Raw genomic sequence first — 19,183 nt, 5'->3', positions numbered from 1 at the left:
CCATATGCCGCAGGAGCGGCCCAAGAAATAGCAACAACAACAACAACAACAACAAAAAGACAAAAGACAAAAAAAAAAAAAAAAAAAAAAAAAAGAATCAGAGCCTGGTGTGGTGGCGGAATGGCCAGTGATGATGGATTACTAGGCTTTCAAGATTCCAGAGTGGAAGAGTTATTAGCTGTGTGACCCTGGAATTCACATTCTCTGAGCTTTACTTTGTAGTTAATAATAATATATGCCTCACAGGGCTGTTAGGAAAATTAAGTGAAATAGTATAGGTATAGATAGAAGGCAGTCTTGCCAAGCTATTTTCAGGGAGTCAGGACTTCTGCAAATCAATTCATAACCTCTATGTTGAACTTTTCATGTTAGCTTCCCTCTAATGGGGTTAACATTTGAGGATTACTTATTATTTAGGGGAAAAAATTGACAAAATTATGCCTTTTAAAAGATACTAGGATTCAGGAGTTCCCCTGGTGGCTCAGCGGGTTAAGATCCCGACATAGTGTCTGCAAAGATTCAGGTTCCATCCCTGGCCTTGCTCAGTGGGTTACAGATCCGGCATTGCCGTGAACCGTGGTGTAGGTCGAAGATTCGGCTCGGATCCCTCGTTGCTGTGGCTCTGGTGCAGGCCAGCGACTACAGTTCCAATTAGACCCCTAGCCTGGGAACTTCCATGTGCCATAGGCGTGGCCCTAGAAAAACTAAAAAGACAACAACAACAACAACAACAACAAAGAGTTAGTTTAAAGAACTCAACAATTGAATGGAAATAGTGAGTTATGCAGATGGAGATAGTATCATGATTGACTTGAGATTTCTTCCAAGATCCAGTGCTTGAGTAGAGGTATCAATTACTAAGATGGAGAATCATAGGACAGGATCAGAATTATAGGGAAAGATGAAAAGTTCTGTCTAGGTGGAGATGTCTACTATGGATGTATGATATGACTTGGAAGCTCAGAAGAATTGCTAGAACGGGATTTATAAATTTGCAAGAAGATTGCCTAAGGAGGGTAGGTTTATAATCAGAAGAAAAGCAGGCCCATGATCTAAGCTCTGATCATTTAGAGATTGGATAGAAAAGAAGGAGCTGGCAATGGAGAATAAGAATGAGAAACAAGAAAAATAAAACCAGGAAACTAGGCAGCCAAAGAAATCAAGAGAGAAATATGTTAAGGAGGGTCAGCTCACGTTAAATGGTGCCAACACGTCCAGGAAGATCATTAAAACTTGTTTCTCTCATAAACCTTAAGCTCCTTGAAAGTTGGGATTATTTGATTTTTTTTTTCTTTCTTTTTTTGGCTGTCCCACGGCATATGGAGTTCCTGGGCCAGGGATCAGATCCAAGTGGCAGTTGCAACCTACGACGCAGCTTGGCAATGCCAGATCCTTAACTCACTGTGCCAGGCCAGGGATGGAACCTTTGTCCCAGCCCTCCAAAAACGCTGCTGATCCCTTTGCACCACAGCAGGAGTTCGTGATTTAGTTTTGTATCCTCAAGGCTTGCACTGTGCCTCACACATATAATGAATGATCAGCACATTTTTGTTAAATTGTAAAGAGACAAAGATACAGAAAGAGACCAAAAGAGATACAAAAAGACAATAGAATGTATCTTCGTGTCTCAAAAAATAAAGAAGGCATATTCTCTTGAACTGTACTGCAAACCAAACTTGATCTTAGGAAAAGTAAGGAAGTCTCACTGCCTTGGCTTTACTCTGGAGCCAACACATTCATGGATTGAGCTCTCACAATGCTATGTTGCTGAGATGTTAGTGCCTCCTGAAAACATTTTGATAAGTAATATTCATCTGGGTGTCGTCATTCTGAGTGATTTTCGTCTGTACATAGGTCCTGGGTGATGACACAGAGCAGTTTGCTTTTCCTTGCCTGTGTGACTCCATCACACCACCTTGAATCAGTCAATAGAGTCTGGAGAGTCCATTTCGGTGCCACTCCAGTTCTGCCATACACTGTAACCACTCAGAAAGATGCCCAGCCTGTTTCCCACCAAAGAGAAAGATGACTGTGGGCAGGAAGAACATATGACCTCTTAGAGAAAAGCTGACCAGCTTCTCAGTTTGTTATTGTTTCTACAGAAGGGTGCTAATGCTATCAGGAGAGAATGTAAAGGATACCAAAGAAGAAAGGATTTGACTTTGTCCTGAAAATACAGAAACCTACATAGCAAAACAGATGTCATGACCTTTAGGTCCAGTGTCCTTGAGTTAGAAACCAAAATAACAGATGTCACTTAAATAATATTTAAAATGTTATGACATCCTGTATTACTTAATTAGACCAGAGGCTAGCAATTTTTTCTATAAAGAATCATATCTGAGGCTTTGTGCACCATACAGTTGGCTCTGCCATTGTAGTGCTAAAGCAGCCATAGACACTAAGTAAATGAATGACCTTGGCTGTGTTTCCAATTAAACTTTATTTACGGAAAATGAGATTTGAATTTCATATAATTTTCACATGTCATGAAACATCATTCTTCTTTTGATCTTTTTCAGCTACTTAACAATATGAAAACCATTTTTAGCTCACAGGCCATGCAAAAACAGGGGTGGGCTGGATTTGGCCCATGGACACTTAGTTTGCCAACCTCTGATTTAGACAAATAAGATCATGTCGTGAGAAAGATTTTCAGATTCAGACTTCTGAAGGAAATAATTGTTTCATATATACCCTTCAACTTCTCAAATTTATTTGAACATATAAACACATTTGCCTACATCTGACTTAGTTGGGAATAAATATGTCTCCTCAATTTAGTATTCATTTAATACTTGGCCTGTTCTTACCCATGTAATGAATGATTGTGCATGAACGTAGAATTTCTTTTTCTTTTTACAGTTGCACCTAAGGCATATGGAAGTTTCCAGACTAGGGATCAAATCAGAGCTGTAGCTGCAGACCTATGCCACAGCCACGGCAATACCACATCTGAGCTGCATCTGCAACCTATGCCACAGCTTGTGGCAACACCAAATCCTTAACCCATTGAGGAAGCCCAGGCATTAAATCTGCATCCTCATGGACTCTATGTCGGGTTCTTAACTCACTGAGCCACAGTGTGAACTCCAAATGTAGTATTTCTGTAGAGCAAACTGAAGAATTCTTACCACTTGACTATATAAATACCCAAACAAAGAGAGGACATGGTAGTTCTAATTACATTTTAAAATTGCATTAATTCATTCTGTAAGTACTTATTAATGACATTTTTACATAGGGAAGTACTGAGTGTTTGAGGGTTAGAGATAAAGGAGGATGGAAGGTAGATGGATGGATGGATAGATAGATAGACAGACAGACAGATAGATGTTAGTGAGAAAAGTTTGGAAGTATTACAGTATAAATGCAGTCATTTAACCAACAGACAGATAGATAAAACTAAGTTTGAATCTCTATTTTGTGTTCCAGATCTGTGACACTGGGCTGATTACATAAACCATACAAACTTCAGTTTCCTTTTTTTAAAATGGGCATACTAATACCCACCTCTCAATGAGGCGCTATGGAAATTAAATAAGATACAGTGTACATAAATCAGCTCGCATGATGCCTAGACACGGTAAGTCATCAGTACACAGTAGCTGTTGTACTACACCAATATGAAGGGATCTAATTTGTTCAAAAGAAGCATATAGTTGAGTTCCCATTGTGGCTCAGTGGTTAACGAGCCCGACTAGTATCCATGAGGATGTGGGTTCAATTCCTGCCCTCGCACAGTGGGTTAAGGATCCAGCATTGCCATGAGCTGTGGTGTAGGTCACAGATGCAGCTCGAATCCTGAGGTGCTGTGGTGTAGGCCAGTAGCTACAGCTCCAATTCAACCCCCAGCCTGGGAACCTCCATATGCCATGGGTGGGTACGGCCCTAAAAAGACCACGAAAAAAAGAAAGAAAAAGAAAAGAAGTACCCAGTTAAAGGCTAAGTAGAATAACCTTGTGAGTCAAGAATTTATGAATACAGATGAAAACTCACAAACTTGAAGGTTGATGCCTGGTAGAGAAGATATTTGAAAATAAAAGCAAGAGTGACATTGTCACAGGAGCTTACAATAAGGCATCAGGATAGTTGTCTTGCCTTTCCTTCCCTAGGAACCAGGTGCTGGATTGTTTAAGGAGCTTAGCCTAGAGACCTTGCTCTCCAACCTCCCTAAGACTTAAAGGCCAGTTCTGACTGGGGAGAAAGTATATTATCAGTATCAGCCCTGGCAGCTTGCTTCCTCCCAGTCAGGTCAGCTTGTGAGCCTTGGACACCTGGAGATCCCTCCTACAATGCCTCCCACACTGTCCAGTTCTGCGCTTCCCCCTTGACCACCGCACCTTCAATCACTGGTCTTACATCCAGACTCCCTGTAGATTTGGGACACTCTCCCGAACCCTGACCTTCTTGGCCATGATTCTGATGTCTTGTTTAGCTTACCTCTGAGTCCTCTTTCCAAAGGGCTGTATTCTGCCATCCATACTCTTACCATGATCTCCGGAAACTATGCTGCATGAATGTCTTACCCTTCACGCTCGACTTCTTAGCTTCTTGAACTTCACCTTGTTGAGAGACATCAGGTCTTGCACAGCCCAGCTTCCCTAATCCAAGCCAACTTCTGTATTCACAGCACATGCCCAGGGGAAAGCTCCCCACTCTCGTCCAGGCTTATGTTCTCTCCACTGGCCATGTGTTGTCAGTTAGTTCTAGCATGACTTGTGATCCTGTTATGGCAATATCAATAATGCTTTCCCAACACAAATGACAGAATTAATGGCACAGGGCCACCATACAGGGGTAATGAAAAACTGCAACATCTACTGACAAGTTCATTCTGCTGAAAAGTGAGCATCAAATAAAGTTGGCATGACTTACATTTAAACTAATTGCTTATTGAAGAGGTACTATTCTATGCTTAATTCTAACCAGCCAAGAAGAATGTGTTGGTGAAGTGGAAGTGACAGACAACTTAAAGTAAGTGACTACAGTATCTTTGAATTTGTAGCAGCCAGAGAAGGCAATTCTGCACTTGCTAGCCAGCAACAAAGAAGACTTGAGCAAGTTAAGACAAAATATGGACATGGGGCTTTAGCTGGCCAAGAACTAGGAAAGGAAACTTAAGAGGAGTAAAGTGACTTGAAATTTACATTCTTAAAAAGCCAGGGATGTCAATGAAGAATAAGGAGCATCTAAAAGAGATCAATGTAGGAGTTCCCTTGTGGCTTAGTGGGTTAAGGATATGCCATTGTCACTGCTGTGGCTCTGGTTACAGCTGTGCCTTAGCTTCAATCTCTGGTCGGGGAACTTCTGCATACCAAGCATGTGCCCCCCCCAAAAAAGATTAAAAAATTAATTGATTGATTAATTTAAAAAGATCAACATGGCTGCTCAAGAAGTGTTCTGATTAGCTCGTATTTTTTCAAGGACTTGTACAAAAAAAGATAGGAGGAGGATGTAAAAAGGCCTTGCTCTAAAGAAGGACACAGACCCGTGAAAATAATGCCAGAGGGCTTAACATCCAGAGACAGGCTCTGGGAAAGGTATTGAAGACAAAATTTTTGTCTCCATGTACAGTAAGAACAATAGTTAAGAAGGGGTAGTGCTACTGAATGGGGCAGGCTGTCTAATATTAATAGGTAGCTAAAAACCAGAATCACTCACTACAGCATTTCCTAGATGCTAAGGCACACGGCTTTTCCCACACATTCTTAAATAATTCTAAAGTCAAGAGTTTTCATTGTGCCTTAGCAGGTTAAGAACCTGACATAGTATCTGTGAGGATGTGGGTTCAATCCCTGGCCTCGCTCAGTGGGTTGGATCTGGTGTTGCTGCAAGGTGCAGCTTATGTCACAGATTCAGCTCAGATCCGGTGTTGCCGTGGCTGTGGCAGCTGCAGCTCTAGTTCTGCAGCTGCAGCTCCAGTTCCACCCATAGCCAACTCCCCCCAGGAAATTCCATTTGCCACAGGTATGGCTATAAAAAGAGAAATAATAAAATCAGAATTTATTTAATATGGTAGCATTTTGGGGAGAGGACTCAAAACAATAATTAGGAATGGTGTATCATAGAATAAATTGGTCTCAGGATAGAGAAAATATGGAATTTTTTTTCATTTAGCACTGCTGGTTTCAATCGGTTCCATTCAGAGTCCTGAAAGTGGCAGTGCTGCTGGTGGTCACCAAGGTCACCGAGGGTAGGAAAGAGAATGTTTGGAGGCCGAATTTAAAAGTGTGTTTTCAGAGTTTCCGTCGTGGCGCAGTGGTTAACGAATCCGACTAGGAGCCATGAGCTTTCGGGTTTGATCCCTGGCCTCGCTCAGTGGGTTAAGGATCTGGCATTGCTCTGAGCTGTGGTGTAGGTCGCAGATGCGGCTCGGATCCCGTGTTGCTGTGGCTGTGGCATAGGCCAGTGGCTACAGCTCAGATTAGACCCCTAGCCTGGGAACCTCCATATGCCGCAGGAGCAGCCGTAAAAGACCAAAAAAAAAAAAGTGTGTTTTCCCCATGGAGGGAGCAGAGAAAGGTGAGTGAGTACCACTGAGGAACACAAGAGTGAAAAATATCAGAGATAGGATTGAGACCAGAGAGGAAAACTGTGCTCAGAACCTCTAAGAAGGGGTAAAACGAGACCATTGCTGCTCCACCAAAGCCAGGCCACTGTACAAGTATGTCAGGGAGTGCAGAGAGACAATGTCATTCTCAGTTGGAGCCACCATCACTAATAACATAGCCTGGGTGACTTAATAAGAAACAATACTTCTCAGTTCTGAAGGCTGGTAAGTCCAAGATCAAGGTGCTGGCAGACGTGGTGTCTGATGCAGACAAGCACCTTCTTACTGTATCCACACACAGAAAGATCATCTCTTTCATGTGTCTTCTTCCAAGAGCACTAATCCCATTCATGGGGTCAGATAATGCCTTGCCCTGGGCAGGATACTTTGAACCGGGCCTTGCACACAGCATGTGGGTACTATTATGTCCTACCTTTTCTGATTCATTGCTGTGATTGACTTAAGCCCCAGTGCTCCCAGGTCCAACGTATCTGGTTGACCCCATAGAAAGCTCCTCTAAGAAGATATTTAGGTCAAGATATATGTCTCAGGTTGCAAACCAGGAGACGGCATTGCAAAGTGGTATAAGTAAGACCTTCAGTTTAAAAAAAGAAAGACAAGGAATGGTCCAAATAAGTAACCTGAAAACAAAGATCCAGGAGACAGAAACTTTACCAGAATGAAATCAGGAGAGAATTGGAGCTGTGGTCTGCTTCTACTCACCTGTTTTAAAGAAGGAATTCAGAGAACCTATAGATTAGTTGGCCATGGAGGAAATTGTTCCAGCCACATATGATTAGACTTTTAGAAAATGTAATGATGTGCCCAGGTAGCCCCATTGCAGTTTGAATGTAAAGGATTTAGTACCTAAGGAAGCGATCACGTCTTTTTCAGATTTTAACTCTAGCTTCTCCTGTGGTGATGTGGTAGAACAAATGTTTTCAAATGCAGAGGTTTTGTCACTTTCTATCAAAACAATGATCTTGAGACTTAAAGATGCAGGCCTTACTTTAGTTGTCTTTTCTCATGCATCCCCCTTTCCCAGCTTCTCCTTTCTGTAGGATAACTAAGAAAACTGACTCCAGCTTTATTTCCAAGAGGTAGGGCAAGTGGTCCAGACTAAGTCAGTCAGTGAATTGCATCCTCTTGGCCTCAATAAATGCTTCATGTATAGGCTTGTGACCTAAGTCAGTCCAATCAAAGAAAGATAATATCAAGACTTTTATGGGAATGCTGAGACAAAGACACTTTCCTCTGGAAGTGAATGCAGAGGCATGTAACCTAGCAGTTCTTGGTCACCATCTAGGCACCAGGAGGAGAGAGTCTATTGAGAATGGAGCTGACACCAGGGACTAAAGCAATGAAGTGAAGAGGGAACCATCAGGTCCTTCCATCTTGTGTGAGCTGCCTAACCAAATATGGCCCTGAAACATTTGAACTTTTCTTCTTATGGGAGCCAATAAATTTAATATTTTGTTTAAGCCAATTTGAATTTTATTTTCTATTTCTTGAAACCAAAGTATCCTCTCTGATTCAAAACGCTAGAACAGGGAGTTCCCGTCATGGTGCAGCAGAAATGAACCTGACTGAGGTTGTGGGTTCAATCCCTGGCTTTGCTCAGTGGGTTAAGGATCTGGCGTTGCCGTGAGCTGTGGCGTAGGTCGCAGACGCGTCTCGGATCTGGAGTTGCTGTGGCTCTGGCATTGCTGTGGCTCTGGCATAGGCCAGTGGCTACAGCTCAGATTAGACCCCTAGCCTGGGAACCTCCATATGCCACTGGTGCGGCCCTAAAAGGACAAAAAGATTAAAAAAAAAAAAAGCCTTAATATATGCAAACCACTTAACACAGTAATATCATTTTTAAGACTTTATCCTAAGCCAATAACCAGGAACATTCACAAAATTTAATATAGAAGATTATTTAGCAGAGCATGCTTTCTTTATAATACTGAACATTGGAGATAACTTAAGTGTCCAAAAAGGAGTATCCTATAAATTCTCTTCTATTCCTATGATGAAATCCATGTATCTGGTTAAAAAGTCGATTATGGAAAGTGATGTCATGACATCAGAAAATATTGGTAATTTATTTTAAGTGTATTGATCAGAAAAAAAAGGCTGAACCATTACACAGAAACATATTAATAGTGGTAATATCTCAATAGTGGATTTACAATAGATGTTCTTCTTTGTGAGTTTTGTATATTCTAAATCCACCTCAATAAACACGACTGTGTCTTGCATATATTTTTAGGCACTAAAATGTCAAGCCCAATGCTTTAGACATAGCAGGCACTCAACAAATATATGTTGAAATGAATAGGATGCTCAATTGCTGGTCAAAAATGCAATGGTTGTCTTGTTGGGTAGAGAGCTCACAAGAGATGTTTAAGCAGAGACTAGCTGGCTCCCTGTTGTAGTAAAGACTTCCATCCCATAAAAAAAAAAAAGTCTACACCTTGCCCAGCTCCATTTTCTTCCCAGCCATTACCTGCTTGCCTCACAGCCAAACTTCTAAGAGGAGTCTTCCCTCAATCCATTCCAGTTTGACTTCTAACACTCTAGACACTGTGCTCATCAGATCTAATTACCAAACCTAATCTCATCATTCATCCTAGCCCAGGGAAAATTGTTGACCATTTCCTCTTTGAAGGTCTCCTCGCCCTTCACTTGCTGACTCTGACCCTTCCCAGTCGCCTCCCTGGCTCCTCTTCCTCTGACAGCTGCCTGCATGGCCCTCAACCCCAGGGTCTTGTTCTTGGCATTCTTCTCACTGTTTGCCCTTCTCAGGATACCCCATCCATTCTGAGGATTTAGCTACCAGTGGCCACTGCCTTCTGAACCTCTATATTACAGTCAGGACTTCTCTCCTGATCTGCAGACATGTCTTTCATTTGCCATTGGATATCTTACAATCACTGTAAACTTAATATGCTGCTTATCATCAAACCCCCAAATCTTGCTCTTCTTCTCCTATTTAACTTAGTTAATGTCATTACACTTTAACCTTGGCCTCTCTCCCCTACTCCCAAATGCCTATCTAATCAATAGCTATGTCCTCAATGCTACTTCTAAATCTCCCTTGGATTTGTCACTACTTTTCATCCTGCTGCTGCTATGGTGATTCAGACCATAATCCCTTCTTTAGACTATTACAGTGACCTTCTAATTGGCTTTCCTGGCTCCAGTCTCCCCTTACTGTAGTTCAGCCGTCATCCTGCTGCTGAAGTTTTATTTATTTTTTTCATAAAAATGATCATATCTCTTCCCTATTTAAGAACCTCTGATACCTCTCGTAGTTACTTACTGTCTTTCATGTAAAGTCCAAGTTCCTTAGCTATAAATCAAGGTTCTTCTCAATGTGGTTATAACCTCCCTTACCAGTTATTTTCAGCCTCACCAGATTTCACTCTTTCTCTGAACATAGTTTGCCTTTTCACACTGTTGTGCCTTTCTCCATCTTGAACTCCTAGTGATCTTCTCTCCTCAGCCATCTCATTTCCTCCTTCAGTGCCCAACCCAAACCTCAATGCCTCTAGAAAAAGACACCGTCTTCAGCTCCAAGTCAAACATTAGGACAACAGATGTGATATTTAAAGTAATGGACTGGGTGGGCAGTCATAGAAGACCAAGCCCACAGGGGCTCCCAGCATTTAGATATCAGAAAGGACCCAGCAAAACAGACTGAGAAGGAGTAACAATGAGGTAGATGGAAAACCAGTGTGATGTGATGAAGCAAAGTGGGAAAAAAAATTTCAACAAAAACAGACTGATCATCAGTGTCAAGAAGCTGCTAAGAGAGCAGTAAGATGAGGATGGACAACTGACTTCGATTTGACAACATAGGGATCACTGCAACCTTCATGGGTATGTTTTCAGTGGAGGAACAGAGGACAAAAAGCTGAGTGGGTTGGCTTCAAGACACAGTCAGAAATGAGGACGGTGATGTTCATGGAATGGGTGAAGTAGCAGACGAATGAAGAAATGATGTCTCAGGATTCTATAATCACTTAGGAATCAAAATAGATTAGTTATTTTGAACTCTTAGAGTCTCTGTAACGTTTCTAAATAGAAACAAGGATGTGATTTGGTGGTGAAAAGTTTTTATTAAGTGACAAGGGAATCACAGTAGGATTACCAAGGCAGTAGGGTTAGTCTAGGGAAGATTCTATGTGAGTTCTCAGTGGTGGTTGCATTTTATCTACTGCTGACCTGGTTCATAAAGGCCTTCATGCAGGACTTCTTAGAGGCCTCAGGGAAGAACTGTCCCTGTAGGGACTTGAGTGTAGGATTTTCAGAGACAATATTTCCAAACACCTCTTGCTGGTGTGTAGGGGTGCTGAGAAGAAGCCTATAAGGCTGGCTTTCAGACTTTTGGAGTCTGGGCAGCACCAAATCTGAATGGCTGGGAAGAGGTAAGCAGGAAAAACCTGACCCATCCAATGTAGGATACTTGAAAACGCTGTATTTGGAAGTATTTCTATATAAAAATTTGATACTGAAATCATAGAGGGGGTGGACTAAGAAATCACCTACCTATATTTGAAGAATAGGTAGGCTGTTCTTACCTGCCCCCCAACACACACACACACACACACACACACTGAGATGCAGTATGAGAATACAAACTTTGGGTACACAAGACCCAAGCTTTGGCTTTGTGCTGTTACCTATGTGACATTCCTCAAATAGAGTTTCAAAAAGTGCTTTGGTATAGATCCCATGTGGAATGTGTTTTTACTTACATAGCTGAAGACAACCCTGGTGTCATATACTTCCCTTTATAAGGTTATCTATAGTGATATATGAAATAGAGCCAATCACAGAATATTCAAGACCCTCTTGTTACACCATGTTCCCTGTAGTTCCCCCAAATGCTCTTATAGGTGCCTTTGCTTGTGCTGAGCCCTCTCCCTAGAATACCCGAGCCCCTGCTTTCTGGCATGCCCAGATCTAAGTCAGTGATTTTGTCTTTCTCCCGTTTCTGTATTTTACAGCTAGACTAGTGTTTGCACATTTAGGGCACACAATCGGTGTTTTTGAATGGATGCATGAATGCTTCAGAGTGTCAATAAATGAATGAGTGAGCGAATGAATACATGAAAAGATCAGAAAAATGTTACCCCCAAAATGGAAGCTTATATGAATATAAAAATGTCAATGACTTTACATATCCCAGAATTCGTGCATGTGATGGTACTTTCCAAATCCAAATGAGATGACAAGATTACTGCAGCACATATAATGCATATGAAGAAGACAGTGAGACCCACAAACCACTCATAATATGTGTGGCACAAGGCAGTGAGAACTGTGCTGATTAAATCAGAGTTGGGTGGTAGGAATTGATTGGTTTTCATCTACATTTGGGAGAGAGAAATTTGATCTGTGGATCAGAGTGAACATTTTTGTCTTTGTGATTTCTTTTAAGCAAGGTATTTTTCATCTTAAAATTTAAGGGCAAAGTACACATTAATAAACATGTTGATCTAAAGCATGGTTTCCTTGTAAAACAATAACGAAAGAAAGAGAGGGAAGAAGGAAGGAAGGGAAAATCAGACTAGCTATTACACCTCTAAAATGGAAGTCACATTGAATTAGTCATTTCATTCATGCATGCCTCGGTTTCTTGCATGCATAATTTGTAAAATGATAATAGCCCTTACTGGTATTTACAGTATAAAAGGGTTGTTACTATAGATAGTATAAAATGGGTTATGTCTTCTTTGAAAGACAAGCACTATGCACAAATGAGGTGTTATTATTTAGCTTTTCCTATTCAATCTCTTTAAATGAGAATTAGATGAAAACTCTGCCCCCCTTAAGCAATATCCAGTGAGTAAATGATTATCGGGTCAAGCAAAAGAAAAAAAAAATCTTCAGCTGAAAACTCAGTTTTGTGCAGCTTAGCTAGTGTGTGCACAAGACAAAAATATTGTCTTTCTCTATGATGTTTACCGCTGTTCTTTATCTCCTCTCTGGGCTGTAATCACAAACTGAAGACAGCTAAACCTTTCAGTTCTGTCCTAGTGTGCATTTTAGAGAACTGTAGATATCCTGGAATGATTACAATTGAGAAATAATGTTTCATTTAATCAGGCCATGCAGCCAGTTTTGTTATTGATTTAGGACCTAATTCAACTCCTGGTTTTTAGGCTCAGGGTAGCTGTTACTGCACGCTTTTCGGGTGAGTTACCACCATTGCCTCTGTGCTTCCTGTTGGCACCATCCAGACCAGAGCTTTCCTGCCTTCTTCTTGGAATACAGGTTACTGTAAGAGGGCTTGGGGAAATAAGAGTTGGGGAATTGTTGTGAGAGTCAGACACTTCACTTCATGTCATGACGGCATGAAAACTGAAACAGCGCAGTGGGAGGATTCAGGAGAACAGAGCTGGTAGTGGGAGGCACACCTGTCCAACACAATTGCGCCTGGCTCTGTGTGCATAACAGCTTTAGCCACTTCTACTTCCTGCTCCCCTCTCCTCCCCTGTCACCCTATCCTCTTACAGTGTTCATCCATTGTATCTTGGCTCGCCTTCACTCCTCAGGACCAACCTTCAGCACTGCTTGCAGTCGTGGTCTTCTGTTTTTCCCCAGACCCATTGATTTTGGTCTCTGGATTTTGCTCTCAGAAATGACCCCTGCATGGGTAGCTGCCTGGCCAGCTGTGGGGCCTGCTGCATGTTCCAAGGTGACCAAACTCCTCCCCCCTCCCTCTGACTGGTCCAGACACATGAGCTATGGCAAAGGTGAGTGTGACACTTGCATCTGAGTAGGCTTTTACCTATGAAGGTTATTTCATTGGTGAGCTACTCAGAGAGGTCAGGTGTCCATTCACGCCTTGGGGCCAGGAAACCTGTGTGGACTTTAGAGAAGGAGCCGGTGCAGAAGAAGAGGTAGGAGGAAAGCATGAAAAGCAGACTGGATTTACTGGACAGTTTTGGCCACATCCATCCCCAGTTGTGAGACCACAGCAGGCCATGCCTTAACGAGAGCGTTGCTATGTGGTCAACTGAACTAATGTAAAGGTGGTGGGGGTGCCTTCTTGGTGGCCCCATTTCCCTACCTTTGGGAAGAAAATCTAGGGGTTATATCTTCCACTTTTAAGGGAAATTGTTTGAAACAGTTGTCTACATTCACTGGTTCCATTTATTCCTCAACTTGCTAAGACCTGCCTTCTGCCTCCACGGACCCTACTCTCACATAGCTGATCACATGTCTCTTTGGTGCCCCCTTCATGGGTGCTTCTCAGTCTTTCCTTACTTGATCTCTTGACAACATTTACCTTTGCTGACCATCACCTGCTTGTTGAAATGTGCTTTTCCCTTGTCATCCGTGATACCTCACTCTCCCTGTTTCCCTCCTGTCCTTCTGGGCTGAATTTTCTTTTTTTGGGGGGGGGGGATCCTTTCTCTGCCTATCTTTTAAGCTTGAGCGTTCCTCTGGAGTTCTCTCCTGGGCCCTTTTCTCTCTCAGGACATTTTCCCAGTGTATCTCTCATCCCTGTGGATTCTGTTGTTGCCCGTCGTGTAGTGATGTTTCCTAAACCTGTATTCTCAGACTTCAAGATCAAACTGCCTACTTGTACCCTGTGAGTGTTCCCCAGGCATCCCAAACCAAACACAACCAAGGCTGCAGTCATTCCCCTGCCCCTCCTCCAAATGGAAAATTTTACATTTTTGCTGTCGTAGTGAGATCACTGTCTACCCAGTTGTGACTTCTCCACCTTCAAAACTCCAGCATTCAAGCAACCACACATTTCAGTAGATTGTAACTCCTCTACAGTATGTCTTGTAAGGTTCTGTATAAACTGGTTCTGCTTCGCTTTCCGGTCTCATCTCTGACCACTCTGTCTCAGCTATCCTGAACTATTTTCGACACTCAGATACCCAGTAATTTCTGTCACCTCCAATATGGGCATCCACTGTACCCTCCACTGAAATAGACGTGTCCCACCTCTTTACTGGACTAACTCCTTCACACCATGGGCATCTCCATAATGAAGGCTCTAACTTCCAATTCTCCCAAAGTCTGGGTGAGGTATCTCTCCTAGAGCTCTTGGTACTTTTCTCCTCATAACACGCCACTTTATCAGTGCTGCCTTTCCTGTTTCTGTCTTGCCCTCCATAGCAAGCCCAGGCGGAAGGTTTCTGTAAGCAGAGCCGTATTTATCCTGTTCACCTTTGTATTCCTAGCACCAACAAAGTATTTGGTACAAAACAGGTGCTCAGGGAGTGAAAATAAATGTTAAAAATATCACAGTGAGAATATAAAATAAATTTCCAGCCAGAGAATGCAATTAGAATTTTACCAAACTGAGATTTATCAAGTCCCTCTAACATCAAAAGGGAGCTAAAGATTGTCTAAAACTATTTAGAAGAATGTATCAACATCAGAGTTATGAGCAGAGAGTAGGTCATAGAGATAGAGTTCCAATCTGTCCCTTCTGGGCTTCTTTTCCAGAGCTCAGTATCCAGACTTTCTGAGCTGTGTTATGGGTCACTCAAGCAGTCCACCTTCCTGACTTTCCATAATCTACTGGATTCGTAATCCACACCATACTTGAGAACATGGGGATCGGCATAAGGTAAGTGTTAGCTTTTCCATTTTTTCCTTTGTTATTTCGTTTTCAATCATATACTATTCTTGTAGAGCAAATACTTTCAAAATTCTCTCCCTGAAGTCATAATCAGGAGGTATGAACGGCTTCCCTGCTAGTCTGGCTGGTTTTACAACGTTTGACTATTCAGTGCATGTGCAGAAATGTTGTGAAGTCGCTTGAGGTATTGAGGTATTGGGTCCTTTCAAGTTTTCTTTTTTGTTTCATGACTATTCTTCATCATTGTTCTATTGATTTTTCGTAACGCAGCTTCACATAGAGAAAAGTGAGCTTTGAGAAATCAGAAAGACTTGTTGCCCACTCTGGTCCACCTTTTGGGCCAGATGCACACTAAGAATGTAGGGCCTGAGCAGTGCAATCCGACTTCGAAAACAACTCTACTTTAGCCACATTGCTTATGGGCAACTCCTCACTTTACCCCCTGTCAACCTTCTTATTTGTTTATTGTTTATCTCCTAATTAGAATGTAAGCTTTATGAGGGCAAGGATTTTGTTTTGTTCACCATTATATTCTCAGCATTTGGAACAATAACTGGTACATGGTAGATAGTCAATATTTGTTGATTGAATGAATGATATCTTTTAAAAATTTTTAAGAGGCTGATACATACCCAGGGCTGTAGGGATCTAATGTAAATCTGGTTTGTAGTCCTGTCCCCCTTCATATTTTTTTTTTTTTTTTTTTTTTTTTGCTATTTCTTGGGCCGCTCCTGCGGCATATGGAGGTTCCCAGGCTAGGGGCTGAATCGGAGCTGCAGCCACCAGCCTACGCCAGAGCCACAGCAACGCAGGATCCGAGCCGCGTCTGCAACCTACACCACAGCTCACGGCAACGCCGGATTGTTAACCCACTGAGCAAGGGCAGGGACCGAACCCGCAACCTATGGTTCCTAGTCGGATTCGTTAACCACTGCGCCACGACGGGAACTCCCTTTTTTTTTTTTTTTTTTTTCCCCTTCATATTTTGATTAATGGCTAAGATGATAACATTGACGACATACTGAAAGAATTTATAGATGACGTACAACTAGAAAGGATAATAAACAAGTTGGATAATATAAGAGGATTCCCCTCCCCCCACCAAATCCTGACAAAATGTAATAATGCATCATATATAACAATATAAGGTTTAACAGGGACAAATCTAAAGTACTCAAAGATCCCCAGATTCAATTATACAAGTACAGGTTGGGGGCGAGATGACTTACAATTGTTCACGTAGGAAGATTTAGAGTCTCCAGTTGATTGTGAGTAGATGATGAGTCAACACAGTGTGATGTAACTTCCAAAAAAATCAATCTTTTGTTATATTAATAGAAATGTAGTGTTCAAGTCAGGAAGTAGTTCTCTAGTACTTACAGGTGATCAGGCCACTTCTGTTCTATTTTATGAATCCTGATCTTCAGCCTTTAAGAAAGACATTGACTGGAGCTCCTGCCATGGCTCAGCGGAAATGAACCTGACTAGTATCCATGAGGATGTGGGTTCGATTCTTGGCCCCGCTCTCTGGGTTTAGAATCCAGCATTGCAGTGAGCTGTGGTGTAGTTTATAGACACAGCTCAGATCTCGCGTTGCTGCGGCTGTGGTGTAGGCTGGCAACTATAGCTCCGATTTAACCCCTAGCCTGGGAACCTCCATATGCCGCACCTGTGGCCCTAAAAAACAAAAAAAAGAAAAGTACATTGATAAGCAAAAGTTTATTCAAGAAGAGTAGAAGGGGTAATATGCAATCTTGTGATCAGTATCATGTCAGATATGATTAAAAGATCTAAGATTTTATGTGGGTGTTTAAGAAGAAAGGTGATATGTAGCATATAAACTCCTAAAGTTAGTGGGGGCTATCCTGCAAGGAGAGATTAGATTTCTTCTGGGCAACCCCAAATGACAAATGGAAGACTTGGGAGTGGAAGAAGTAAGCATGTATATTACAACCTGTTAGAATTTATTAACAGTTATGTTTGCCCATCCATCAAGTGGATAACAGGAAGAGGTTGTAAGTTCCCTGACCCTGGTCAGATTCGAACAGAAGTTGGGCATTCATGCCTCATGTGCTGAATACATTTGCAATGGAAGTTCAAACACAGGGGTGAGGGAATGGGTTAATCACAATAGCAAACACATATTGAGTGTTTCCTATATGGCAGGGACCATAATAAGTGATTAATATGGGTTATTATTTTTAATACTCACATCAAATCTACTAGCTCCATCTTAGAGGTGAGAAAAGTGAGGCTCTGAGGGGTTAAGTAACTTGCTCAAGGTCTTACACCTTGTTCAAAGTAGAATAAAGAGTTTTAACGTAGGCGATCCTCAGCTTCAACTTATTATTCTATAAGGACTCCTGCTTCTAGAAAACCATCCTATCCCACCCTGAGATTCTACCACTGTAATGAAGTAATCAGACCAAGGAGCTATTATCACCAGTTGTAAATGATCCTATAGTAAATAGATTCTTTCAGTGCAGTAAGCAGGCACTAAATTAGCCTGAGCATTTACCACTTGAGGTATGCTATATGGAGCCCAGCATAGGGCCTGACACACAATAGGTGCTCAATAATTATTTACTAAGGGAAAATAATGAGTGAATGCAACCACACATGTTGCATTTGAAATGATAGAATCTCAATATATTGTGCCTGAGTTAAAACAAGCACATTTCTGGGTGATTTACTGAGAACACTGGCAAAAAGTGATAATCCATCATTCCTGGCAAAGGCCTTGAGAATTCCTTCTCAGTTCTTTGGACAATATTCATTTAAACAAATATTTATTGAGTACCTGTCCTGTGCCAGGTATGTCCAATGTGCTGAGGTGCAGAGGTGAATCAGAGGATGCACTGTTAGTGGGGGAGATGGACAGGTAAGCAAATTCTTATGATACAATGTGACAAGTACTTAGCATGTGTGGGTGTGTGTGTGTGTTTTAAGTATCACAGGGATACAGTGCAGAAAGGAACTAATTCTCCTTGACTGAAGGAGTTGTCCAATACTTTATGTTTTCAAAATGACTGTCACATGTTGCATGAGTTTATATGATCTTCATAAAGACCGTATGAAGTTGTGATCCCTTTTGAACATAAGTTGAAGTAGAGCATCATAGACGTTAGGTGAGTTCCCCAATGTTATGCAGCTAGTAATAATAATTGCTGACATTTACTGAGTGGTTAGGTTACCTGAGGCTCTGTTCCAAGCCCTATAAAGATGATGCATCTTCACAACAACTCTATGAGGTCATTATTGATATTATTACCATTTTACAAATGAGAAAATGGAAGTCAAGATTTAAATAATTTGCCTAGAGTCACATAACTAGCAAGTGGAAAAACAAGAACTTGCACCTACCATTCCAGCTTTAGCAGGCATACATTTACCCACCGCATTAAATTACCTTTAACCAGTCCCCTGAAGAGCTGGAAGTCACATTTAGGTTCTGACTCCAAGTTCAGCATTCTTTCAAGTGACCTAGCTCTTTAGCAATATTACATCCAAATAAAAGAAATAGTGTGTGCCTGGATACAAGGACAGGTTGTGTAGGTCAGGCACCCATGGAAAGGTTTTGGGAGAGGATTGGTAAAATCTAAAATATGCACTAGTGTGTATGCAGCATTCTTCAGGGCAGCCAGAATTTGGCCTCTTGTTTTTCAAGTCAGCAGTCTGAGCTCTAGTGTCTATCATTTGTTATACATAGGAACTAGCTACCAACGCTTACCCTGCAGCCTTTTTTTTTTTTCTTCCATGGCATGGTAAAGTTCCCAGACCAGGAATCGAACACATACCACAGCTGTAACCAGAGCTACAGAGGTGACAACACTGGAGCCTTAACACATTGAGCCCCAAGGGAACGCCACCCTGCAGCCTTTTAAAGTTTAGTTTAAATCTTTTAAGATGACAAGATGTGAAACATCAAGGATGAAACAAGTTAAATTCAATACCTAATATATCAGCAAGAATGGAGATACAGAAAAGGATAAATGAAGCACATAATTGCTTAAACTGTCCAAGCTTTCTCT

General features: G+C 41.7%; 1 protein-coding gene and 1 long non-coding RNA gene across 13 annotated transcripts in view; one reads left to right on the top strand and one right to left on the bottom strand.

The window, feature by feature from the left end:
- Window positions 1–19,183, top strand: part of MKLN1 (muskelin 1) — a 338,714-nt gene that overhangs the window by 4,853 nt on the left and 314,678 nt on the right. For 2 of the 3 annotated variants that reach the window (XM_021078931.1, XM_021078930.1), the window contains exon 2: window positions 15,017–15,140. In XM_021078931.1, coding sequence (XP_020934590.1) covers window positions 15,124–15,140 — 17 coding nt within the window. In that variant the 5' untranslated portion in view covers window positions 15,017–15,123. Of the gene's footprint in view, window positions 1–3,435; window positions 3,587–15,016; window positions 15,141–19,183 lie in introns of all 3 variants that reach the window. The other variant, XM_021078932.1, reaches the window with a different exon arrangement.
- Window positions 1–19,183, bottom strand: part of LOC106506781 — a 277,552-nt gene that overhangs the window by 119,902 nt on the left and 138,467 nt on the right. The window lies entirely within an intron of this gene.

This window comes from Sus scrofa, chromosome 18 (assembly GCF_000003025.6).
Source record: "Sus scrofa isolate TJ Tabasco breed Duroc chromosome 18, Sscrofa11.1, whole genome shotgun sequence".
Lineage (NCBI taxonomy): Eukaryota > Metazoa > Chordata > Mammalia > Artiodactyla > Suidae > Sus > Sus scrofa.
This window is presented reverse-complemented; position numbering and strand designations above follow the sequence as displayed.